Consider the following 25,613-nt stretch of genomic DNA (forward strand, 5'->3'; position numbering starts at 1 on the left):
TCTTCGCTGGTCTTAGTATTCATGGTTTCACTCAGGAAGTCCAGCTTCAAGTGTAAAGAAGGAGGAACCCATTAGTGCTGTCTTTCTTGGAGCTGTTTTTCTTGATGTGTATTATTATTATTATTAATTATTTTGCTTAATAACTTCATATATTTTTACCTCAATTCTTTTCTCTGCATTTTTCTCATGAGCCTTCTCAGAGTGTGATATTTGCCACCTGAAGGAAACACATAGAGCAAGAAAGTTTGTGGAATTAAGTTGTGGGTCCCCCCTTCCCGCCCCATCATTTTCTTCTATGTCGTTTCTTCAATTCCTTCTGTTTAGCGGCACAGTGCCTGTGGGAGAATATCAAAGCTCCCTTGCTCCCTCGCCTTCCTGTTAAGGCCCTTTGAGAATTAAGAGAAGAGCACAGTCTCCTGCAGTCACCTGCTGCTGTCGGCGAATGCCTGAATCCACAGACAGGTTTGCAGGCCTCTGTGGCCATCATACAAATGCACTGGCATTTATGTGTTTCTGACAGAGCCTGCCGATGCGTACCTGTAGCTAAATATCACGTCTCTTTATGCATGGACACCATCTTTCACATCAAATTGGTAACAGGAAATCGATGAACATGCTGTTTCCTTTCTTCTGCCTGACCACCGCCTTTCTGTTTTTCTGTCTCCTCCAGGTTTTTGGCTCATTCTCCCAGACTCAGGTGAGACCCCGATGGGCACCCTGTGCGGCAGGTGCTGACACGCGCCCCAACTCCAGCCACTAACATCATTACCAGCCTCAGTTTCTAAATGCCACAGTGCTCTTGGGGCCAGTTGGGCTGGGCACCACTGTTGCCTTTAAAGGTAGGTTTGAGCATGTTATCCGAGCCTCTGTGTGACTGAGAAGTACTTCATAGAGGGAGGGACAGAAACAGTGGACGACAGGAGTTGAAATTACTATGCTGTATATGCATGGTGGGAAAGGAATTGGGATGCAATTCTCTGCATCAGAGCTGTACCCATCTAACAACTGAAAGGCATTAGCGTTAGCCCAAAATGAAATGGAAACATCGAGTAGGCACCTCTGAAGTCTTTTATTTTCTTGTGAATTGCCCTCAGGGTCTTTTATCTCTGAGTTTCACCAGCTTTATGCTGGATTATGTTTGTTTAAAAAAAAGGCAGCAAAGCTGGTTCCCAAACCCAGCCTCAGAACAATGATGTATTTCTGCTCTGGGGTGTCTTTAAAGACCCAAGATAAGTACATTAAAAATAATAACCTTCTAAATCAAAGATCATTGCTTATTTGCTGTAAAGCGCACTTAGTCTCTTGGGGTAGGGGTATTTGTGTGTGACTTGGCAAAAACTCTGTCCGTGCATTGTAACGAATTAGCAGAAACTTTGAGAGCTTCGTCTCAGTTTAATCTTAGCTATTTCCCCCTCCGTCTTCAGGCACAGCATCCAGTAGGGGAAAACAGGCTCGAAACCAAGACCTCCCACCAGACTCTAATTTTAAATTTGCAATCTGTTGTCTTGTGATTTTTCACTTCGGATTTAACTTTGAAATAAATACTTGTCATCCTTTCCACTCGGGCCTCGGAGGTCTGTTTTCCAGTCACGGAAGGGGAATGGCTGCATTTATTTTAATAAAATTTTAGATAACTTGGGGGAATGCAAAGCGATACTAATAATTACAGCGCACACCCATTGTTAGTTAGCTTATGGTTGGGGTTCGCACGGCCTTTATCCAGAGAAGTGAAGCCTGGCTCGTGCAGTTAACTTACGGTATGGGTGGGATTCGTCTCGTGTGCTAGAGACCTTGCGATCTAGTGCTGCATAGATTTTTGAAGTGCCCTTGCTTTAAGGCTGTCTTAGTGATGAAAAGGACTGAAATTTCTGTAAGGAGAAGGTGTATATGCCAGAATAAGTGGATGATGGCCACCGCCATAGGAAGATACACTAACTGGGAAGGATGACGTTTAACCCAGCCACAGATACAGTTTGGTGAGGTCAAGTGCCCTGAATCAGAAATAGAGAGGGATACAGAGATCCAAGCTGGGTAGAGCTTTCTTATCTTAGATCTTTTCCCGGGCCATCTGTTCTGAGTTTACGTTTTGTTGTAGCTGTCTGTGTAGTGTGACATCTTTACTCTTTTAAATTGGGAAAAAAAAATCATTGACTTGTTAATGTTTCATTTATTTGTCTTTCCTTAAAATAAAAAAGTGAAATGTAGTGGCTGGAGAAATGACTCAGCGCTTAGGAGCTCTTGCTGCTCTTCGAAAGTTCCAGAGTTCTGGTTGCTGGCACCCATGCTAGGTGACTCAAAACAACCTGTGCATCCAGCTCTGGGGCATCCAGGGACCTCCTTTGGTCTCTCCTGGCACCTTCCTGCACACGTACACAAATAGAATAAATCTTTTAACAAAATGAGTTTTGCCGTTAGGGATGTGTGCAGCTCAGTGGTAGAGCACTTGCTTAGCTAAGTGCAAACCCTTGGATTCAGCCCCCCCCCCCCCCCCCGCCCTCTGCAGGAAATCCAGCAACTGTGGTGGAAATTGAGGAAACCTGTAAGCCCTATCCAGTAACCCCTTCACACATTTCCCTGTGGATGAGAGGGAAATATTTGTATTCATGAGCAAAGTTCCCTTTCTCGAGAGTAAAGAATAGAAGTTTTCACTTGTGGGTAAGAGAAGTCTTGTTTGAGAGACATTTAGTATTAATGTTGGGATCGTGGTTTTGGCTGTTGACTCCTAGCTAGGGCAAGCTAGGGCCTGCCAATCTACTGTCTGGGTTTTGCTCAGTGGGAAGGAACATCCTACTGTCTGCCACAGAAAGCCCTGGTGTCATTAGGGAATGAGACATCATAAATCGTAAAAATGTTACTATAATCTCCTTCGTGCTCAAGGGAGATGGCTTTTTGCATACTCTCCTGTATCCTTTTGTTTCTTTACCTGTTTCTCCCTCAATCACCTGCACTTCCTGCACTGTTTTTCTTTGCTCTCTCTGCCCAGGACTTTGACCGAACTAGAATGTTGTTTCTTATGGTACTGAGAAGAAATGGTGATTTAAAAATGTAATATACCCAATAAATTTTAGGTCAGACAAGGTTCACCACCCCCTCCGATATTAATGATAGCTCAGATTTTTCCAAGCTTACGTTCTCTGTAGAAGGTTATGTTTTCAGAGGGCTAATGTGTTCCCAAGTGACTCGAAAAAAAGGCTCGGCTTTTGTATGTGTGTGAACCAAACTTTTATATAATACTATTTTAAAAATTGTGTTCTGGGGACTGGAAAGGGCACATACCACTCTTCCAGAGGACCTGGGTTCATTCCTAGTACCCACACGGTGCCTGACAACCGTGTGTGAGCCTGTCACTCCAACTGCATTGAATCAGATGCCCTCTTCTGACCTCTGCAGCCAAAACGCTCACAGACATAAAATAAATTAAGAAATAAGTTTAACATGTGTTCTATTTTTCTAAGCATGTCATTGTTGTTTGTGATGATCCCATACAACAGTTACGTTTCCTTCCTTCCTTCCTTCCTTCCTTCCTTCCTTCCTTCCTTCCTTCCTTCCTTCCTTCCTTCCTTCCTTCCTGCCTGCCTGCCTGCCTCCCTGCCTCTCCCTCCCTCCCTCCCTCCCTCCCTCCCTCCCTCCCTCCCTCCCTCCCTCCCTCCCTCCCTCCCTCCCTCCCTCCCTCCCTCCCTTCTTCCTTTCTTCCCTTCCTCCCTTCCTCCTCCCTCCCTCCTTTCCTTCCTCATTCTTTCTTGAGACAGGGCTTCTATGTGGTCCTGGCTATCTTGGAACTTGCTCTGTAGACCAGGCTGGCCTCAGTCTTAGGGATCTCCTGCCCCTGCCCCTCAAGTGCACCATCACACCTGGCCTAGCAGTTATGTGTTCCAAGCATGTTTACCTTTACTTGAGGAGATAGTTACAAAGATGCCTCTGGGCCGCTGGATGTTTGACATTTGTTGGTGACTTTTGCCCATGGAAACTGGTTCCATTTCCCTAGCCCTTTGGAAGGCTACAAGGGATTTTGAATACCATGTTGTGAGGTTCCTGGTCTTGTTGAACATCTGATGGGCATGGATCCTGTGGAGGCTGTTACTCTAGAAGGGAATCTGAAAAAGCTGCTGACTGACTTTGGGGTTTAGGCTGCTGGTTCTTGGTTGCGGTTGTGGGCTTCCCTGTCAGCGTAGTATCCAATGCCTTTGCTTCAGTCTTGGCTTGTGCTACTATTGTGACCACAAGGGTCAGCTGGAGACTTGGGCTGCTCAGCCTGAAGTCTTTGTTGAGTTGTTTTGGATATGTCCCAGGCAGGCATGCACATCCAAGATACATCTTAGGCGAGCTTGTCTCCAGTCCTTTGCTTTCTAAGGTCCCTGCTCACTCTCTGGCTTCCAGGGACCGTTCTTGCTTCTGCTCACAAGCACAGGCTCTGTCTACCATTTCTGCTGCCTCTTCACGGCTGTGTTTGGGGCTCAGCCTTGGTGCCAGCCTGGGAGAGGAGTTGGATCAATAAAAGCAAAGAAGGAACTCGCTGCTCCGTGGAATGGCTTCTTCGAATCTGGGCTCCTCCTCAGCCTGTCTGCTTTTGTTTATTTTTGGTTTAGGTGTTTCGGTGGTGATTGGTGGAGTGATGTAGTGTTTGCTCCTTGGGGATGCCAGATATTAACAATTCATTTTTGCCCTCTACTTCAGTGAATCAAAAGCTCCGCCTCCAGATACTCACCCCTCCCTCTTTATTAACCTTACTTTGGAACGTTTGCCTCTGCATTTACTCGCTACCTTTTCCTATCTGATGCTTACTAAGTGTTTGCTTTTTTAATTGCTTAATTTATTGGAGATGTAGCAGAATGTTTTAGGTGACTTTTAGGTAAAAAAAGAAAGGGTTGGGAAGATTCTGTATGTATTTCTTCAGAAAAATTCTTTATTTTTAGATTTTTTTTAACCAGACTGTTCCATTCAGTTAAAGCATAACTTATTCGATTCAAATTTTTTATTTCAAAATAATTACAGAGTCATGGGAAATTTTACTCAAGGGTTATATCTGTTCCCTGTTTCTCTCTCGGCTGCATGGCTCACAAGCATGGGCAGACAGCAGGGATTTGGCACTGTTTAAGTGTGTGTGTACCCTTTGGCATACCTGTCTCACTAAATGTCCCAGTAATAATATAGCGTACAGTATCTGTATCATTCATTTGGCCAAATGGATTTAGTAAGCTAAGGAATCCTATAGAAGCAATCCTTCCTTCTAGGTGTACACGTGAAAAACCCCTGTAGCGGCGTAAATGAAGGCAGGCAGAAATTTTAATAATATATTCAGCTGTAATTGGGAAAGAGACTTACAGAACCCGAGGTTCCAGCGGAAAACAGGAAAGCAGAAGGGGTGGGGGAGAGCACACCAGCAATATTTATTAGTAAAGAATATCCTCAGGCGACCCCGCCCTACAAGCAAGGTGATTGGCTGGGGCTACCCCTACATCTCCCCCTTTTGTCTAAATAAGATAGAGCCAAACCAAATACAACTATATACAATAGAAACAAATAATAAATACACTAAACATTTTATTCCAAGGAGTCTAAATAATGTAGAGAGTAACTACAATTATCTAATCTTCAACTCTGTCAAAGATCTGAGAAGGGAATTAATATTACTTAACAAACGAGAGATATCCAAAATGTGCAACAATTGACAGAGACAACTGACTACCTGGGCAATCACCCAAAGTCTCGTTTGCAATGTTGAGTCAACCAACTTTGGCTAAGGCCTAACATAACTGACATACCATTATTAAAGGCAAGGAACTTTTTTAGAACTATCTTACCCTGTCTTGGCAAGATAAGACAATTTTGTTTTATCCACTTATGGATATTTTGTATCTTGTCAGTAGTTGAGGTATGGGCTTTTCTTAACCCAAAGGCCAGTTTTGCCAAGAAGACAAGCTCCCAGTGGAGTGTCTTTGGTGCTCAACGTTCTCTCGGGAGTAGAGTGGTGTTGCCAGGAGTGATTGTGTCTCGTTGGCATGGAATTTTAGGTTAGATTAAAAAGGCCATTTTCTATAGCTCTTTGAAGAGGCTGAAGATTATACTATCTATATTAAATATAATCTCTATGTATCTAAAAAACTTGATTATCCTAAAAATAAATATGACAATCATATAATTTTCAATACCTATCTAACTTGAAGACTAAGAGAATGAACAACTGTGCAAAATATGAAGACAATGATCTCCAACTGTAAAAATGTCATTACATATCAAATGTAAACAACGTTATTACATAAATAATATCAGAGGTAGAAATGTACATTGTAATATGGTAGATGTATCAATACAATATAGACAAAGTTATAAGTATACTCTTATACAAAAATTAGAGGTAGCAGCACTCACATTTAATATTTAATATACCAATATACAAGAATGAGCACCAATACAATTTTTTAAAAACAGTAATTCACAAATACCAATCATCCCATCAAACCAGTTAATCCCCCCCCTTTTTTGAAAAGTACCCCTAATTTCATAAAATCTCTCCCCCATCCCCTCAACCCTATACCAACCACTAAATGAAGTCCCTAACCCTGAGGGCAAACTCTGTTGGGAGAGGGGAAAGGTGTGTGCATTTGGGTAACTTTCCTAAAGATAACTCCTAACTCCTTTCTTGGGTGTTTAATTTGATGGAACTTAGAGGCCCATTTAGTATAATTACTCACTGGTGTAACGATGTAAATGAATGCAGACAGATTATAAAAATATATACAGCTTTAATGGGGAAATAGACTTACAGAACCACAGGTTCCCGCGGAGAACAGGAAAGCAGAAAAAAAGGGGCTGCTGGGATCATGCCCTGGCAGATTTATCAGTAAACATTAGCCCGAGGCAAACACGCCCCCTAATGGGTGGGGCTTATCCCTACACACTGGAAAGCCCGTGTCCTCAGTTTAGCTAAGAGATCATGGTGTTCATGAGAATGGAGAAGCCCTACCCTTGACCCTCGGCCCCCAGAGCACCCTCGAGGTCTCTGAGCAGTCTGAGCCCACACTTATGACTTTGAAATGCTACCCTAGTCCTTCATGCTGCTCTGTCCTTCCCTTACTTTCCTGAATTATCTGGGACCTGAGCAGTTCTGCCTTGTGACCATGAATCCAGGCAGGGCTACTCTTCTGTCAGGCGGCTTCAAACCGGGGAGGAAGACAGGAAGTGTAGGCAGGATTCGTTGGAATGAGGCAGGAGTGGGGAGCATGGTAGAGAATTACAGCTCACAGATGAGGGCAGTGTGGAACCTGGGTGTTTTGCTTGCATGTGTGTCTATGTACCAAGTGCATGCAGTGCCCGAGGAGACCAGAAGAGGGCAGCACCATCGTCTGGAGTGGCGATGGCGTGTGTGGGTTCTTGGAATTGAACCCAGGTCCTCTGTACAAACAGCAAATGCTGTTAAACACTGAGCCATCTCCCCAACCTCCATGTCTTTTATTGTATGAACTGTCGTCTTCTAGATCAAGGGTATCTTTTTTTTTTTTTTTAAACTCAGGACTTATTTCTTTGTTTACTTTATTTTCATTGAGTACCCACTCTTTGTTGGGCTCTGTTCTGGTTCTGACAGCATAAGAGAAAACAAAATAAGTAAAATGTTCGGCTTTCCTGACTCTCAGTTTTTGTGGGAAGGACAGAATTAAGAAACTAAGCAAATGCGCTACATTGTGTGCCATGTCGTGGGAACCATCTTATGATAAACATTAGGGGAAGGTAAGCGGGGAGGAGTTGAGTTCTGCAGGAAAACTTGGTATTTCACATTGGAAGCCAGGGAAGGCTTCACTCCCAGCACCATGGTGGCCTCAGGTGTCAGTGAACGGAGTGAATTAGGGAGACAGACATCAGTAAGAGGGTTCCAGGCGGAAGGAAGTGCGTGAAGAGAGGCCTCGAGACCCAGGCCAAGGAAGGCTGAATACCACTGTGATTTAAATATTAAAAGCTACTACCTCCAATACATCTTGAATGTAAGAGCTGTCTGGACCACTGGCAATCCAAATAAGTGTTTCCCTGAAAATGAAAGATGCTGAACCCAATGCTGGTAAGATTTCCCAGCCTGAGATCTGCTAAAGGTCTCAGTATCTCTTAGCCAAAAATGCCTGGGGCTAGAAGTGTTTCAGATTTTAGGATATTTGAGATCTTTTGGGGTGGGACCCAAGTGTAAATGCATAATTCTTTTATATTTCATATACCTCTCTGACACACAGTCTGAAGCTGCTTTTCTGCACTAGTTTTAAGGCATCTGTTTTGACTGCGACCAGCTGTGTGAGGAAAGGTGTGGAGTTTCCTGTTTGGGGCATCATGTTGGCATGTGTAGGGATGCTGAACCTGGACCATGGTGGTATCCATACTGATTTCTTTCTTTTTTTTTTTTTTTTGGTTTTTCGAGACAGGGTTTCTCTGTGGTTTTTGGAGCCTGCCCTGGAACTAGCTCTTGTAGACCAGACTGGTCTCGAACTCACAGAGATCCACCTGCCTCTGCCTCCCAAGTTCTGGGATTAAAGGCGTGCGCCACCACCGCCCGGCTCCATACTGATTTCTATCTAGATTTCTGTATTTTTATCCATCTTTCCATGCATTTATGCCTATCCTCCTTGGCTGAAGACTCTCCCCCTTACTTGGGATTGTGAGGTGGCCATGTGGCTTTTATTGAACTTCATATGTATTTATTAACTCTGCGGCCTGAGTGCAGAGGTTCTGGCCTTTTGTAGAGATGTTTTTTAAAGTTACTTTCTGCCCTGAATTAACAAGTCTGTTCTCTCTCCCTCCCCCCCCCCCCCACACACACAGAGAGAGAGAGAGAGAGAGAGAGAGAGAGAGAGAGAGAGAGAGAGAGAATGGAAAATCAGGTTTTGTGTGTTTGAAATAATTAATCACATGTTGCAAAAGGGGTGGAATAGGAAGCTTATTGGAGCAACTGCCATTGTACCTGGTGTAAGAAGGGCCGCAGGTCACCGGCTCTCTGGGGGTCTCCACCTGAGGTAGGGCTTTTAAATATTTTACCCTTGTGTTATTTACAGAGCCCGTCCCCACTCCCTGCCCTACAGGGACATTTAGGGAAAAACTTTCAAGTGAAGGCTTGCTTCTGCAGCCTCTAGAAACTTATTTTTTCTAACTTCTGTTGCTTTACGCTTTGTGCTGACTCTGTCGAGGTCATCCCCCGAGAATCTGTCATGGTAGAGTTTAGGAGACTTGGCATTCATCTCTAAGTTCTTAAACCGAAGATAAAAATGGCTTCCTTCCTACCTTGGCTCATGAAAGAATCGTACTACTAAAAGTGCTGTTAGCCCAGCAGACCTGTCAGCCTGATGCATGAGCTGCTGTAATTCTTGCACGTTGGGCCATTTCCTTTAGGAACGCTCTCTTGGGGCTTTTAAGTTTATTGGTTTTCTCTTGGCTGAAGGCGGCATGCCCAGAAAGCTCTCGTTTATGTGTGCAGACTTTTGACAGATGTAACACAGGAGGGCGAGGTGACCGGTTCGCCTTTTCTTCCATTTTGCTCATTCATGAATATTCTTTCCTCCTTTGAGGTTCAACCCATGTGAGTCTTAAACTGAGCTGCAGCTGACATTTGTTTCCAGTCTTCTGTTTATTGACAAAGCACACAGGAGTCTTTTTTTATTGGTTTTTGTGTGTGTGTGTGTGTGACAGGGTTTCTTGGTTGTCCTAGAACTTGCTCTTTGGAACGGCCTGACCTTGAACTCTTAGAGATCTGCCTGTCTCTGCTTCCTGAGTGCTGGGATTAAAGTCCTGTGTCCCTACGCCCTACTAGGAATCTTTTATTTTTAAGTGTTCAAATGCTTTAAAAAAAAAAAAAGATTTATTTATTTATTATGTATACCGTGTTCTATCTGCATGTATGCCTGCAGGCCAAAAGAGGGCACCAGATCTCATTACAGATGGTTGTGAGCCACCATGTGGTTGCTGAGAATTGAACTCAGGACCTCTGGAAGAACAGCCAGGGCACTTAACCACTGAACCATCTCTCCAGCTCTAGGAATATTAACTTATACTTAATTTGTCCTTTTGGAAAATTAGGAAGTGGGGCTTGGGGGGTGTAGTGGTTGGGGGGTCTAGTTCAATGTAGCTCGTTCAACATGCGTGAGGCCCTGGGCTTGAACTCCAGAGCGCCTCTTTCTTCTTGCAGATCAGTAGCTGGGTGAGCTGGTGTGTAGCTCAATAAAGAACACATGCCTTACATGAACAAGGGTCTCTGCTGGGTTCCTAACACCTCAAACATCAATAAAAATTAATAAAACAGGAATTCTCGGAAATTGGCCATGGCCTTTAGTGTCAGTGAAGTCTGTGTTTGTGTATGCTTGTAAACCATGCAGCATGTGCTAGACTTAGGGATTAAGATGTATCATGGTCTTATGTGGATCATTAATCTTTTCATTTTCCTTAAAGACATCCGCCAGAGAGGTGTGAACGTGTTGCCTTGAGATGTGCTCACTGCTGGTGAAAAGGGAGATCTTCTTTCTGGGTAGATCCCCTTTGAGAATCATGATGTGTGGCTGAGTGGGGAATTTCCTAGCTCAGGAATAGCTTAGCATCTCGTGTGCGCGTGGGTTACCTGTGAACTCACTGGCACGTTACCCAGAGGTTTTTCCTGTGTGCCATACCTTGTGGCACAATGGGATATGCTTGTCAGAGCTGAATCCACGGCTTACAGTCAACAGTGGGACTGTGATGGCTCTGGGCCAATAGAGAGGTACCTTTCGTTAGTGCAGTTCCATCCTTTTTCTGTTGTGTCCATCAACTTCATTTCCTGGACCCTTTGGCACCTTTATTTTCTTTGTTGCAGCACACCTTCCATGGCTAGACCAGTTTCAGAAGCATGGAAGGTGTGTCTGTCCCTCGCTGCTCACCTTGGCTTCTAGAATACAGTAGGTGCTTGGCAGATGTTTCCCGAATGCCTGTCTCTGCATGCAGTTGACAGAGCCAGGGCAGGGATCTGCCTAGGGAGGGCCTATCTTTTTTCTTTCATTCTGCCTGTTTCATGTGTGGTATCGTCGGTGTATGCGCTCGGAGAGGAATGGAGAGCTTGGTTCCTGGAGCACGGGTAGAGGCCAAACAGCGTCGCAGGTGTGAGGCCGTGAAAACTTTTCCTTGCTGTTGTGGGCAACAGCAGTGCCACCAGGTCAGCGGTGGAGGCTAGGAACGTGCAAGGGAGGACTGAGTCAACCTGGTTGGTTCCGCTGGGCTGGATCGAGTTCGCTGGTTTCACAGGCTGTGTTTTCTGTCTTCGGGGCGTTCTGTACCAGACTCATGTTCACAGGTTGGATTTGCTCCCAGAAATAGACCCATTAGTCAGCTGCCGAGAGAGGTTTTCATTTTGTCCTGCCTGTGCCCCGCCTCCCGCAGATCAAAGTTTGCAGAGTGACTGTGAAATGAACGGTAGCTGTCTGTTTTCCTCGTGATTTTGATTTGTTAGGAAAAATTGATTAGGTTTGCATTTTGAGGTGTTCAAGCTTTTGATTGATTTTTGAGGTGTGGCTAGAATCCAAGTAAAGCAACAACAACAACAAAAAATCAAATTCCCCAAATCATGGAATAGATAAAACTGCATAAGCAAAAACAAGAAAGCAAACAGAACCCCCTGGCAGAGAAGGAGAAAGAAAGTTGTTCTTTTCCTGGATCCCCAGGTTTGTGCTTTAGGTTTCGGTGTCTGATAAGAGCAGACCTTCCTGTCATCTATCATTGTGATGCTGCAGAAGAAAGTCCGGGTGAGCAGAGTGGCCACCTACATGGGCGCAGCACTCTGGGGGTCCCTTAGGCATCTGTCCTCTGAGCAGAGACTGCTCTCTGTAGCTAGTGAACGTACACGAGTGTTCCACCTCTCTGGGAACCATCTCAGTATTTGATAATGGGACACCTGTTGCCAGGTATCAGTCTCTGTATCTGCCCACAGCCCCTAGAAGCCGTGTGTTTATTTACCTAACCCACAGCCAAAGTGTCTGCTCAGTCTGACCTGAAGCCCTTATTCTTAAGATATTTATACCCATTTTAATACACACTCAATTGTCTCCTTTTTTTTTCTCTTCCCCCCCTTTGCTGTGCAGACCATAAAACCATGGGAAACGCGGAAAGCCAAAATGTAGACCACGAGTTTTATGGAGAAAAGCATGCCAGCCTGGGGCGGAAACACACATCACGCTCCCTGCGACTGTCCCACAAGACACGGAGGACACGACACGCTTCCTCCGGGAAGGCGATCCACAGAAACTCTGAAGTGAGCACCCGGTCCAGCAGCACCCCCAGCATCCCCCAGTCCCTGGCCGAAAATGGCTTGGAGCCCTTCTCCCAAGAAGGAGCCCTAGACGACTTCGGGGACCCCATCTGGGTGGACCGAGTAGATATGGGCTTGAGACCTGTATCTTACACTGATTCCTCTGTCACTCCCAGCGTAGACGGCAGCATGGTCCTCACGGCCGCCTCTGTGCAGAGCATGCCAGACTCTGAGGAGAGCCGGCTTTACGGGGATGACGCTACATACTTGGCTGAGGGAGGCAGGAGGCAGCGTCCCTATAGATCCAATGGGCCCACGTTCATGGAGACAGCGAGCTTTAAGAAGAAACGCTCCAAATCTGCAGACGTCTGGCGGGAGGACAGCCTGGAGTTCTCACTCTCAGATCTGAGCCAAGAACATTTAACAAGCAACGAAGAAATCTTGGGTTCCGCGGAAGAGAAGGATTGCGAGGAGGCTCGGGGGATGGAAACAGAGGCGAGTCCCAGGCAGCTCAGCACCTGTCAGCGAGCCAACTCCCTGGGTGACTTGTACGCTCAGAAAAACTCTGGGGTGAAGGCGAACGGAGGACCGAGGAACAGATTTTCAGGCTACTGTCGGAATTTGGTGTCTGATATTCCCGATCTCACAAAGCATAAGATGCCACCAGCTGCTGCCGAAGAGACTCCTCCGTACAGTAATTATAACACACTTCCCTGTAGGAAATCGCACTGTCTTTCCGAAGGTGACACCAACCCACGAATTAGCCTTAGCAAGAGCATGCAAGGCCGAAGAGCAAAAACAACCCAGGTAAAGCCTTAGAGATCGGTTGCAGTGTTTTTAGAAGTGGTGCATGGCTCTCGGAGTGCATGATTTTGCTCTTACCGGCTCCTCGCTTTAAAACCCGGCTTCACCCGGTTTGTCTGGCAGCAGCTGCAGCTGGTATAGCTTTTGCTGCGCCCCTCTTCCAGTTCTGTGGGTAAGGGGTGGGGATTGGGGGGTGTGTATGTAGTGGGGTGGGAAGATGTACTAGGAATGGCAATAGCACTATTAAGTTCATACCAGGAAACTGCATCTCAACCCGGTCCCTCACCAGCACCTCCCTGATGGGACTTTCTCACTTGGTGCTCTCTGTGGACGCGCAGGCATGGTGGGTTGCAGCGCTTGGAGCTCGTAGCCACACTGCAGCAGGTGGGAGGAAGTCGCAGGGGCTGCTCCTTTGAAGGGACGTTTTTGATTCAGGGCGGGCTGTGGTCACTTGTCAGCTTGTCTCTGGTGTTGGCAGGCTTGCTGCCTTACCAGGAGCCATTTCAATTTCCTGTTCCTTGCGATGCGGCCAGCCCTGTCTCTGGAGGGAGGTCTAGCAGAAGGAATGGCATGGGCGGGTTCCCAGCTTCTAGTGTGCAGCCAAATCGTTTGTTTGACCTTGGGCAAACCCTGACTTTTAGAGGTCCCCTTGAAACGTGGCCATAAAGTTGCTTAGCTGCTCTAATGCAGGGGAGAGTGGGGTATGAATAAATTCGTAAAAGACTTGAGAAGTGTGTTACCAGTGGAAGGATGGCCCCACTGACTTGGCTGGCAGTGATGGCTTGCGTGACTGTCAGACAGCCCTGCATGTTTTGGTTGTTTCCTGAGGCTACTCTTTCTTGTGGTAGATTTTGGGGAGCTTAGGATTCTGACCAGGTTAAGAGGTGGTTAGTGGATTGTGCTTCTGATTCAAAAGTGGATCTGCTTTCAAATCCTTTTCAAAGCGTTAGCTTTGAAGGCGGTTGGGTACCATGGTAACCTGCAAAGGCTGCTGTACTCTGACCTGCCCAGTAGGGGTCAGTACTGCACTCATTGGCTTGGCCCGGGTTTGGGTCACATGGGCAGGGTTACATCTAAGGTAGGCCAGGTGATGGAGGGCCCGGTGTGAGACTCAGTTTCTTCCTGAAGATGGGTTTTGCTGATGCCACCAAGGTCACTCTTGTAGAGGCTTCATCTCTTCCTTCATGGTTGACTTTGGGCAAGTGAGTAGTTGTTTTAAATCCTTGATTTCGTCAGCTACCTAGGGGAGGGTAGTGGGACTGGGGACTCTAAGTCAGTGGCCGGCACCTGTGGGGCTTGCAAGAGGCTCTGGGTTAGCTCCTCGGCACCGTGGATATGCACACGCCGAGTAGGGGTAATAATAGGACTATTTGAGAAAATGGAGTGAAATCATCTATGAGTCATGAAGCAGTCAGTGGGGGAAATGTGTTCACCGGTGTAGCCCTGGGCATTGCTAGTGGTACTGTGTGGGCTGAGGAGTTGGGGCAGTTGGGTGTTTGCACCCAGATCTTGAGTTAATGAAAAATCAGAAGGTGTCATCTAAGAAGATGAGCAGGAATTGTGCGCCTAAGAGGTACTGCCTGAATTTTCACCTCCTTTTTTCTGAGTTGAGATGATAACAGAAGTGAGATTATGACAGACACGGTGGGCAAGCATGTTCCCTGGTGGTCCCTCTAACTACCCTGAGAGGCTTACTACTGAACTGTCAGTTTGACAGGTCATAAGCTGGTGGCCTGTTACAGGGTCACATGAAAAGCACTGAAGGGCTGCCCTGAAATTGTCTGCCATCAAATTGGCATCACAGGACTGATTCAAAGAGGTGCTCTGCCTGCCTTGAAGTTGGCAAAGGGTGTATTGACCTAGACAACACCTTTGCCCGGAATGATTCGGAGTTAGATTGCAGAGGGCCACCCAGCTGTATTCTGGATCGCTGTCTCCATGGTTCTAACACCAGAGATAGCTGGGCCTCCACTTCACCCCACATGCTGCAGGCCTTGAAGTCACAACCACTCATGGAATAGGGACAAAGCGAGACAGTGCTCCCTCTGGCTCCACCGAGAGCTCCCCTGGGAAACTGCAATATGGAATCTCCGTCTTTTGGATGCTCACTTCCCAGGTTAATATACAGAAGTGAGATCATCTAAGTGTGATGTCTCATAAGGCCATAATGCTTAATGTACTGCAAAGCGCTGTGGACTAGGAATCCTAAGAAGGCCATTTGCATGCTGGCTTGTCTGCTCCTCCACTGGATGTCCTTGGGTAAGTCCACTCAGGTCCTTCCCTGTCCGGGGAGAGTGATACCATCCTCCAGCAGGGCTGTATTAGGTGAACCAACAGGATGTCATGCTTGGAGGCCCTTTGTGGAGCCTAGAAACTGAGCGGAAGTATTATTTTGGTATTGACTTTATATGTTGAGTAAGGACCTTTAATGACTTGAAACAAACCCCAGAATTATGCACAACACTATCCATCCACCCACATTTTCCTAGTCTAAGTCTGAGCCCACTGTGTTCCAAACAGTGTATTTTAAGAGGCAGTGGGTGTGGAAGCTTCCTTGAAAAGAATTCTTCTTTTCCTTTTCAAAGTTTTTGACCCAAGGGACCGCTGTCGAAGCTTGAATCACAGATCTCAGTCTCCTTGTCGGCGGTGGTGATGTGGGTCTGTCAGCCATTTCACTCCCACCGGAAAAAGTTCCTGGCAAGCATTTGGTCCAAGAGCGCGACCTCTCAGCCCGGAGAAAATACTCTGGATCCAAAGTAATGTGGACAATTGAATTTGATTTGAAAATGATCACAAAAAGAGGTTTTGGCCATTTTTCCTGTTTTTGTGTGTTCGGCGGTTGGATTTGTTCCTAACTTGGGCAAGCCGTAGAGTCCTCGTGAAAGCTTTGAGAGTATCACACATGATGGGCTACGGTATCTCACACACAGCTGTTGGTTTAATTCACACATCTGGGCACGTGTGCTTTGTACATATCCACATGCTGTGTGTAGTTTGTACTGAGAGCAAATAGAGTTTGGTTATTGATTTCAATAATAGGACAGAGGAGGTCACTCCTTGGATTTAATTGATGGCTTGGTGGATTTCGGGTCGAACCTGGCTCTTTGGTTCTCTTTCTTTGTTAAAAGACGGAGGAGAGGGCAATCTGGGATCGTGCAGAATCAGGGTGTCAGCAAGTCTGGGCTGGGAGTTTTTGCCTTCTGCCCTGTGATTGTTTAACCTCGTGAATCTGGGTTCTTTTCAAAGGAAGCTCCTGGGAGGATTCAATGTTCTCGGAGGGGACAACACAGAACCCCTGCTCTGCAGAGTTAGGAAGTCAGGGCGTGGCTTCATGCCCTGCAGTTCCATCTTCTGCAGCCCTGAGACTTTTGATGGATGAGAAGGAGAGAGGGGACACGCCATTAATGATCTGTCTCATGGCCAGGGTCAGAGTGTCTGTGGAGTGCCCGAGGGACATTTTGGCGTGGAGCCATAGTGCAGACTTGAGGAGAACTTCATTCACCCAATTGAAGTGAAGGACTGTGACTTGGCTCTACTGAGCCTGTTGCCAGGAGCCACAGAATCCAGAGAGCTGCGAGGTGATCCGGGCTGAGGTGTGATGCCCTGTTGCCAATGGTTCCTCATTCCCAGGCAGTCTGTGCACCTTGAATCTGGTGGGGACAGGAAGAGGCAGAAAGCTCTGCTAGACCTTAGGGAATTCGTTGCGGCCTCGTTTCAAGATGCCAGCTTCTCGGAGGAACCTCATAGAGGGTACCCTCTCTACCTGACTCCATAGCTTTCCAGGGAAGAATGGTGTCTTAGTGTTCTGTTGCTGTGAAGAGACGCCATGGCACAGCAACTCCTACAAGAGAAGGCCTTTAATTGGGGCTGGCTTACAGTTTTAGAAGTTTAGTCCTTTCTCATCATGGTGGGGAACATGACAGAATGCAGCTAGATATGGTGCTGTGTCTTAGTTTGGGTTTTACTGCTGTGAAGAGACACCATGACCACGGCAACTCTCAGCGTGTAGGCAGAGGTGGTGCCTGAGCTTAGACTACACTGCAGGCAACAAGAAATCAATTTACACACTGGGCGGTATTTACACACTGGTACTGAATATATGAAACCTCAAAGCCTGCCCCCAGGTGACACACTTCCTCCAGCAAGGCCAACCCCACTCCAGCAAAGCCACAGCTCCTAATAATGCCACTCTTTATGAGATTATGAGATTGTAGAATTATGGGGGCCAATTATATTCAAACTACCACATACTGGAATAGTAGTTGAAAATTCTACATCCAGCCGGGCATGGTGGTGCACGCCTTTAATCCCAGCACTCGGGAGGCAGAGGCAGGCGGATCTCTGTGAGTTCGAGACCAGCCTGGTCTACAAGAGCTAGTTCCAGGACAGGCTCCAAAACCACAGAGAAACCCTGTCTCGAAAAATCAAAAAAAAAAAAAAAAAAAATTCTACATCCATTCTTGCAGGCAGCAGGAAGAGGGAGTGACCGTGGGCTTTTGGAATCTCAGAGCCCACCCCTAGTGACACATCTCCTCTATCGAGGCCACACCTCTTAGTCCTTTCAGATATTGCCACTCCTTGGTGACCAAGCATTCGAATCTATGAACCTTTGGGGGGGCCATTCTCATTCAATCCACCACCAAGGGAGAACTGAAGAACTTAGGTGTAAGATCTCAGCTCTTCTGGCTCCATGGTTTTTGCACTTCCTCCATGGTGGTACCTTCCACAGCCTTAGACTGTAATGTTAAAATCCTCAGTTCCCTCCAAGGAAAAAGGGCCTTGTTGGCTAAAAATGAAATTATTACCCCCATTCTCATTAGATGACTAGGGAAATTTGAGAAGCTGTCCTGGTGTTTCCTTTGATCAACAAATAACAGAGTGGCTGGTTTTACTAAGATGAGGAGCCTAGGCTTTTTTGTTTGCTTTTCCGAAACAGGGTTTCTCTGTTTAACAACTCTGACTGTCCTTGTCCTGGAACTTGCTTTGTAGACCAGGCTGGCCTTGATCTTACAGAGATCCAATTGCCTCTACCTCCCGAGTGCTGGGGTTAAAGACATACACTGCCATGATTGGCTTGAAGAGCCTACTATTAGATCAGAAGAATATCTTAAGTTCCTAGAAAAATCATTTTGACTCAGAAATGAGTGTATTGCCTGAGCTGGAAATTGGCCCCATAGCTAAATGAGCCTTTACCTTTGCCCTAGACACTTGAGACCCAGCTAAAAGCCCTGGGCTTTGTCCTAACATAAACTACGGGCCACACCATTTTGTGTATCATCTTTAGGATTCCTGGGTCCCCTAAAGTCTATTTAGAGATGTCTGGTAAAGAGTTACTTTGTTAAGCGCTAGAGAGACGGTTCCACAGTTTAGAGCACTGGCTGTTCTTGCAGAGGACCTGAGTTCAGTTCCCAGCACCCACACAGCAGCTCACAACCAGCTGTAACTCCACTTTCTCAGCCCCCTTCTGGCCTCAGCGGGCTCCTGCATATATGTAATATACACACACAGGTTTGCACACATAAGAAAAAAAACACCCAAACTTTTAGAGGAGTGCTTTAAGCGGAGATTCTTTCCACTAATGCCTCATGAAACAAAATATTTTCATATAGAATCTAATTTTCTCAAGCTCCCCTTTTTCTTTCCTTCTGCTACCTTCTGTTTGTTTTTGGTTTTTTTTTTTTTTTTTCGGGTACTTCCATCTTTGTCTCACTTTTTTGGCATGTAAATTCTGAAGTGAGGTACTTGTTTTGAAAACAAGCCCATCCATTTCCAAGAAGGACTTCTGACTCCTTTGCCAAGATCTTTTTGGAGGCGATGGGTGGTGGGTGGGCAGTTGGAAGACTGGCTAACATAACAGCCACACTTCTCAGACCACTTTGTGCGCTTCAGAAATACTTTAGGCATCAAGGAACTTCTGTTTATGTGGGGTATGTCTTGAAATAGCCACCGCTTTAGTAACTGAAATAGAAATGTAGGAAATGCTCATTAATTTATTTTAAATTAGGAATACTCCAGTTTTACATTTATGTAAATACCTTTCCATTTAAATTTTTATTATCTTAAGTTAAACATAAGAGTAAGAGGTTTGGTGTCTGCATGGGTCTCCAGTCTGTTCCTCATCCACTTTCAGGTGCTGCTCAGCTGTTCTGTGTAGGGTTTGACCGACCTCTGCACAGGGACCTGGGAAAGGAAGACCTGCAGGGACCCCCTGCATGTATCTTAGCGATCTCGGGTCCATTCCTGGACTGCTGGGGAAAGTTCAAACTTGTGGGAAAAAATGACGGTTTTTAATGTAGTGCACCAGTAGAGAAAAGTTGGGCCCTTCCGTTCCAGTTGTGTGACAGTCATGTGGAAGTGATGCTTGGACAGCCTAACTGGGGAGCAAGGACTGGAATCAGGACTTCAGCATCCCGTGAACAGGGATGGCAGGGCCTGCTGGATGTGGTTGTGAAGGCTGCTATGAAGGCCCCACTGACTCTTCAGAACCCAGCCAAGGACTCAAAACCATCCGACCCGCGTTTCATTTGTCTAGGGGGCCCAGCTGATTCTGGACCACCCGCTGGCAGGAGCTCTGCATCCATAAGATAACCCAGTTTCCTCTCTGAGTTGTTGTATACACTTTAGAAAATTAAATAAAAAAAATTTAAATGAATTGTGGTTGTAGCCACAGAAGACATTATAGAGCTGCTTGAAGTTGCAAACGTAAGCTTTACGGCAAAGACTCATCCGTCATCTCAACTTTTGGAGAGCCTTAGTGAGCTTGGCAGTGACTACATCTTTACATCAGAGGAAAATGTTTTCCCACAGGAAACTGTTTTCCCTGTCTTGAGATAGTGGTGGGGAATGAGCAGCACTTAGTTCATTGAGTAATTATTTTTGAAGTGCCTACCCCGTGCCAGGCGCTATTCTTGGCACTTGGGATGTGTCGACGAGAAAACTCCCGAGCTCATAGAGTAAGTTGTGGTGAAACGGGGGTGTACGTGGCACAGACTAGATAGGCAAGGCTTGGGTGACTAGGTGCTGGGGAAGTGTGGCAGGCGACTTCAGACTGGGAGCTCGCGGCATGACCCCGAGAGAGGTCAGACTTGGGGCTGGAAGGGGGGCGGGGAAGAGCTGGGTGTTGAGTTGTCAGGTGGGAGGCTACCTAAGTAAGACATCCGAGGAACCCAGTGTGGCTGCAGTAGGGCTGGTGATGGGAAGCGGAGATGGTGCAGAGGGGTTGCCATGGCAACCGCAGGAGGGAAAAGAAAGGTATGTGGTAGTAGAACACAAGGAACATGGATGTTCCTGGAAGAAAGAGCTGTTGGAACCATGTTCTCGACAGAGTGCCTCAGTTGATGCTGGACGTTTATTTGCACAGGGTCATGAGTGGCAAGCTCTGGAACCCACGCCATTGTGTTGGGGAAGCTTATCTGGCAGTAGTGTGGCCCTGGATTAGCCGAAGGAGGCTCGCCATGTTAACAGATGTGGAGATAGGGAGGGAAGGAAATGCCCTGTGGGTGGTACAGGAAGTAGAGGGAGGATGGCTCCAAGGCAGAAGCATATCCACAGAAGAACAGAGGAAGGAAGGACTGGGAAATGACTCACGCCATGGACCCAGAGGGCCGAGCTTCAGGAGTTACCTGGAGAAATGTTTACAGCATTTGCTACTGTGTATTGGATTCCTCTTTTTAGTAACTAAGAATCCCAGCACTCACAAGGCAGAGGCAGGAGGATCTCTAAAATAGAGGCCAGCCGGGTGTACAGAGTGAGCTCCAGGAAGCCAGAGTTACAAAGAAGCCCAGTCTTGAACACCCCCCCCCCCCGTCAAAAAGGAATTTCAGTTCCAGTGGTTGTATTGAGAGAAGTCAGGAGGCACTCCCACTGGGGATAGCGAGAGGACAGATGGATGCTGGAAACTTAGAAAGCCACGGAGCTTGGGAGAGGATGAAAAGCGGAGAGCGAGCTGGCCTCCTATTTCTAGCAAGTTAGTAATGATAATTATCAGCAGCGCCCAATAACTGCTAATTTAGTGTGGGTTACGTCAACGGTTTCTCATTTGCCGTGCTGTTTCGAGAGTCGAAGATGATTTCAGAGCCTCATTAGCTTTAAGCTCCCACCTATCTGCCTGCTTGTTTTTCTCATGAGATCTTGTTTATACCGGATTCCTCAGAGCAAGCTCCCTCCCTTCCATGTTGGTCCAGGAAGCTTGTAGCTATGCTCAGGCCTTGCCTCTTATCTCATGTAAGGAAGGGCTCATGTGTAAGGAAGGTAGCAATTATAGTGAATATTTGTGTGCTTGAACAGGGTGTCCAGAATGTTTGAGGCTCTGTTCCTGGGCTAACGTGATCACTTAGCATATCAGGAAGTGTTTTATTACGTAGATTCAGGCATGGTCGCTGGAGGCGTGGCTCCGCGGTAGAGGACTTGCTTGCCATACGTAGGACCCAGGATTGCCAGTATGAAAGGAAACCCAAGTAGACCTTTGCTGGCCCTGTTGTATGTATGAAGGAACTGAGGCCCAGCTTAGGGGCCCAGATTAGGCTAGTCTTTTACCTGGAACTGGTGTTTGCTGTACTGAAACGACTAAAGGAGCGTGTACTATGCCCAAGGGAGGAACTGAGACCCAAAGGGCACGCTCGTGTGCGTGCGTGCGTGCCTGTGTGCGTGTGCGTATGTGTTTCTGTGTGTGTGATGCACGTGGCGGGGGACGGACATAGGAGGAAGAGCAGTTCCATTTCACGCCTTCCACGAGTCTGCACTCTTTTCTCTCTACTGAGCAGTGAATTATCTTATACTGTATACACAGTTTCTCTGGACAGGTATATTTGGGCTAAGCTAGATCCATCAGGGAAATTAATGTGACCAAGAGAAACAGTTTCTAATTGCATTACACATCTGGCTACAAGCGGCCAATTGATTTTGCAGGTCCCTGAATTGTCCCAGGACTCTTGCACTTTGTGGCTAATTAACTTTTCAAAATTGGTTCTGTACCCTAGCGAGCACAGGGCGCTGTCCCTTGGAGCCTCTGTTAGTCTTCTGGGAAAGACCCGGAGCCTTGCTACAAGGTGTCTTCAGCCCATATTCACGTTGGCGATTCTGGGTTTTAAGGGAGTAGAAACAGGCTTTGGCCGTACCTGGCAGCTGCAGGGTGCTTTGAGCTCATCCAGTAGGGAAGCACAGCCAGGCTTTCTGGAAAGTTGCCAGCAAAATGGAAGCTAGCAGTGGGGGGGGGGCATTGTCTTGAGAGAGTGAAATTTAAGGACACCCCTGTCATTTGGATGTTGTTCAAAACTGGAAATCTCTCCCATGAAGCATTTCTAGTAAGGACGTTGACTTGGATTTGCTTTGCAGAAGTCTTGAATAGATCGTACACTAGCCAGGGAGTTATTTTCTGGCTAGGCTAGGGTCTTCCTGCTTCCTTTGATTTCCTCTGCGACACTCTTCCTGGTGCTAGGGATCCCAGGGCCTCACAAGTGCTAGGCAGCCCTCGGTCATGTCACTGAGCCATGCCCCTAGATCTCCAATGAACTTTTCATGTATATGTATATGATGTACATGTATGTTTGTAGACATGTTTTTGCATGTATGGATGCAAGTGTGAGTGAGTGTGCATGTGTGGGTGTGTGCCTGTATGTGTTTGTGCCTGTCAGAGGCTGGAATTGCTATGAGTACTCCTCCCACTTGGCACTGGCAGAGGTTTGTTGGTATCTAACGCTGATCCACCTCCCCAGCCCTCCTCTGATGTTTGAAATTAAAATTTAGTATTTGGCTGACTAGATTAGAAGAGAGTATATGCTGAGGTGGCTTTAGGTGAGAGAGATTTGATTTTACACAAAGCCTGCGTGGCCTCCAGGCATGACTTCCAGGCATGACTTCCTGGTGTCAGCTGCTTGCTGCTGGGAAGAGTCCGAGGTGGCTAGGTACTTCTCCATGTGGGAAGGACCAGGTTTCTCCATTGTGAAATTGCCTAGAGATGCAGAAAGGCAGGAGGGAGCTCTTCCAAAAGATGACCACAAGAAAGCTTTATGTTACAGTGAGGGAAGGAGAGAAGACTATTGAGCAATGTCTTTGGCTGGATTAACCCATCATCTGCAATGCTAGAGGATGCGCTTCAGGGTATCTGGGACAGCCCAAGCATCTTGACTAAATAGGGGTTGGAGCAGGGCAGCTGACATCTATTTCCTAATGGGTTAGGTCACATAGAGGGGAAGTGTCCTACTGAGCCCAATTAACTACTTCTGGGATGAGGTGGTGTGTCTCGCGCAGGTCCAGGGACACTCCCCAGCGATTACACTGAACCATGTGTTCAGGCTGTATATGAGCTGAGCTGGGGCTTCCAGGCTTCCTACCTGGACCAGTCTCACCTCTGCTCAGTGTGGTGACTGCCGCAGCATTGAACACACAACCTGGGCCGTGGCCAGTTCACAGCTTCCGTTGGCATGAGCAGATGTTCAGGTGTGACTTAGAGGTGAGTGTCCATAGAGTCCTAACCAGAGCGCTTGGCTTATGCGGAGATGAGGAGGTCTGTAGAGGAGGGAAGGGTTTGCAGGCTTGTAATCTGTAAGCGATGGGCATGGAGAGCCGGCTGACCAGCTCTCGCCTTCTGTGTCCCACCATCCTCTTTAGAGCTCTTCCAGGTCCTTCCACTGTTGACTTTGAGCTATTTGCTGTGCAAGTGAGAACAAACAGATGAGCAATCCCTTAGCCTTTTCCAGAGAAAAATAGATACGTTAAACAAAGCGGGGGAGGATGGAGTTGAATAACGCAGGCAAAACTCTGGCCACAAGCTGTCCCACGGCTGAGCCACGGGGATGCTCTGCTTCATGGTCGGACAGGTTCTCAGCAGCGCAAATTCGAGCCTCCATCTGCCACTAAGCAGAATTAGGACTTCCTGAGCCCTAGTATTCCTACCTGGCAGTGAAGGAGATGGTTCCGAAGGTTCCTTCCTGTTCAAGGACTCTGGGAATTCTAAGATGTGGCGTCATCTCTTTCTTCTTTAGACTGAAGTCACTCGTGTGGAGGATAGGGCCTGTGTGGCTTCTCAGGGTGGTTATAACCAGTTCCTCCAAACATTCTGAAGTGGTTTGGTGAAATCGTTCCCCATAGTCTCAGGCATTTGAATACTTGATCCCCAGTTGATGGTGCTGTCTGGGAGACTTTTAGGGGGTGTGGTCTTGTTGGAGGAGGTGTGTCACTGCAAACGGAGAATTTGAAAACCATTTCTGGTTCATTTTCTTGGCTTCCTTCTTGAGGTTTAAGATGTGAGCCCTCAGCTTCTGTCCCAACAACCATGTCTGCCTCTTACTGCCACGTTTCCCGAGCTTGATGGAGTCTCATCTCTCTGGAACCATCGGCTCCAATAAACCCCTTCTTCTGTGCATTGCCTTGGTTATATATCACAACAATAGAGAAAAGCAGTGAATATACAGGCCCACCCTTCTTCAGAGGATGTACAGACCTACGAAAATCAATTGAAGAAATTCACAGATTTCCATGGCTCTTGGTTATCTAAAATTGTCAGATTTCTTTATTGTCTTAACATCCACAGGGACACATATGGTGAATGTCCCTGCCAGAGAGAAGTGTGGGTTGCTAATAGAGCTTCTTGTTTGTATCGTGGATCTTTTGCTAACTGACTCTGGGTTCTTTGTGACCGTCCATGGCTGTTATTAGGCAGGCACGGGGGTCTGTTGGTCTGGTTTCCACTGTGATAATGAAATGCTCCAGGCTGGTTCATTTGTACAGAAAAGACCTCTATTTAGCTTAGTCAGGGAGGTCCAAGAGCTTGATTCTGGCCTCTGCTGGCTTTGTTGAGGTCTTTGGGGGCACAAAGCATCACAGTGGGAGTCAATCTGAGAGGCAGGGACCACATGGTGAGATGGGGAGTCATAGAGATTGGGGGACCAGACTTCCTTTTCCAGAAGTTTACTCTTGAGCACTCTTGAAGGAGTTGATTCAAAAGACCAGCACTGGTGTTTCCCAAGGGCAAGATCCCCTACCTACATATGCACACAATGACATAAATACCTCCCATGAGGCCCCATCCCTTTTGTTCCTTCCATTTCTTTCTACTGCCAGGGATCTAAACCCCCTGGATCGGATGTTTGCTAGCTGCTTATTAATGGCCGCCCTTCCTGCTCTTTCCTGCTCTTCATATTGTTACTCTCCTACGTTTTTTTGTTTTTTTTTTTTTTTCTTTTTTTCATAGTAGTGAACCACTGGCTCAGACTGACCAAGACAGAGTCACAGCCCCGATTTGGGCCTGGTGTGGCACAGTCGTGGCTGTGGTATGACTCAGTCTGCCCTATTGCTTCCCAGTACAGATTTAAGTGCAAAGTATTTGCTTTTGTGACAGTTCAGAGAGTTCATTTAGTCTTGACGTGTGTTAGCGGGACTAACAGTCCCCGCAGACTGGCCAGCCTGCCGGTATGTGCGCCGCTGTGCCCTTTCTTTGTGCCGTACTTGGGTTCCTGTTGTCTTCCTTTGAGAGAAATCAGTCTTGTTTCTCATCCTCCAAGCTCGTAAGCCAGCCTGTGCCGTACTGTTGTCGTCGTCTTCCCTCGATTACTTCCATCATTTAATTATTGTT

The 25,613-nt window shown here is 46.8% G+C and overlaps 1 protein-coding gene across 5 annotated transcripts in view; it reads left to right on the top strand.

Annotated features, from left to right (window-relative positions):
* The window catches only part of Tiam1 (TIAM Rac1 associated GEF 1), a 353,183-nt gene that overhangs the window by 216,450 nt on the left and 111,120 nt on the right, over positions 1-25,613 (top strand). For all 5 annotated transcript variants that reach the window (XM_057763555.1, XM_057763556.1, XM_057763560.1 and 2 more), the window contains 2 exons: positions 671-839; positions 12,072-13,045. In XM_057763555.1, coding sequence (XP_057619538.1) covers positions 12,083-13,045 — 963 coding nt within the window. In that variant the 5' untranslated portion in view covers positions 671-839; positions 12,072-12,082. The remainder of the gene's footprint in view (positions 1-670; positions 840-12,071; positions 13,046-25,613) is intronic.

Source organism: Chionomys nivalis, chromosome 3 (assembly GCF_950005125.1).
Source record: "Chionomys nivalis chromosome 3, mChiNiv1.1, whole genome shotgun sequence".
Classification (NCBI taxonomy): domain Eukaryota; kingdom Metazoa; phylum Chordata; class Mammalia; order Rodentia; family Cricetidae; genus Chionomys; species Chionomys nivalis.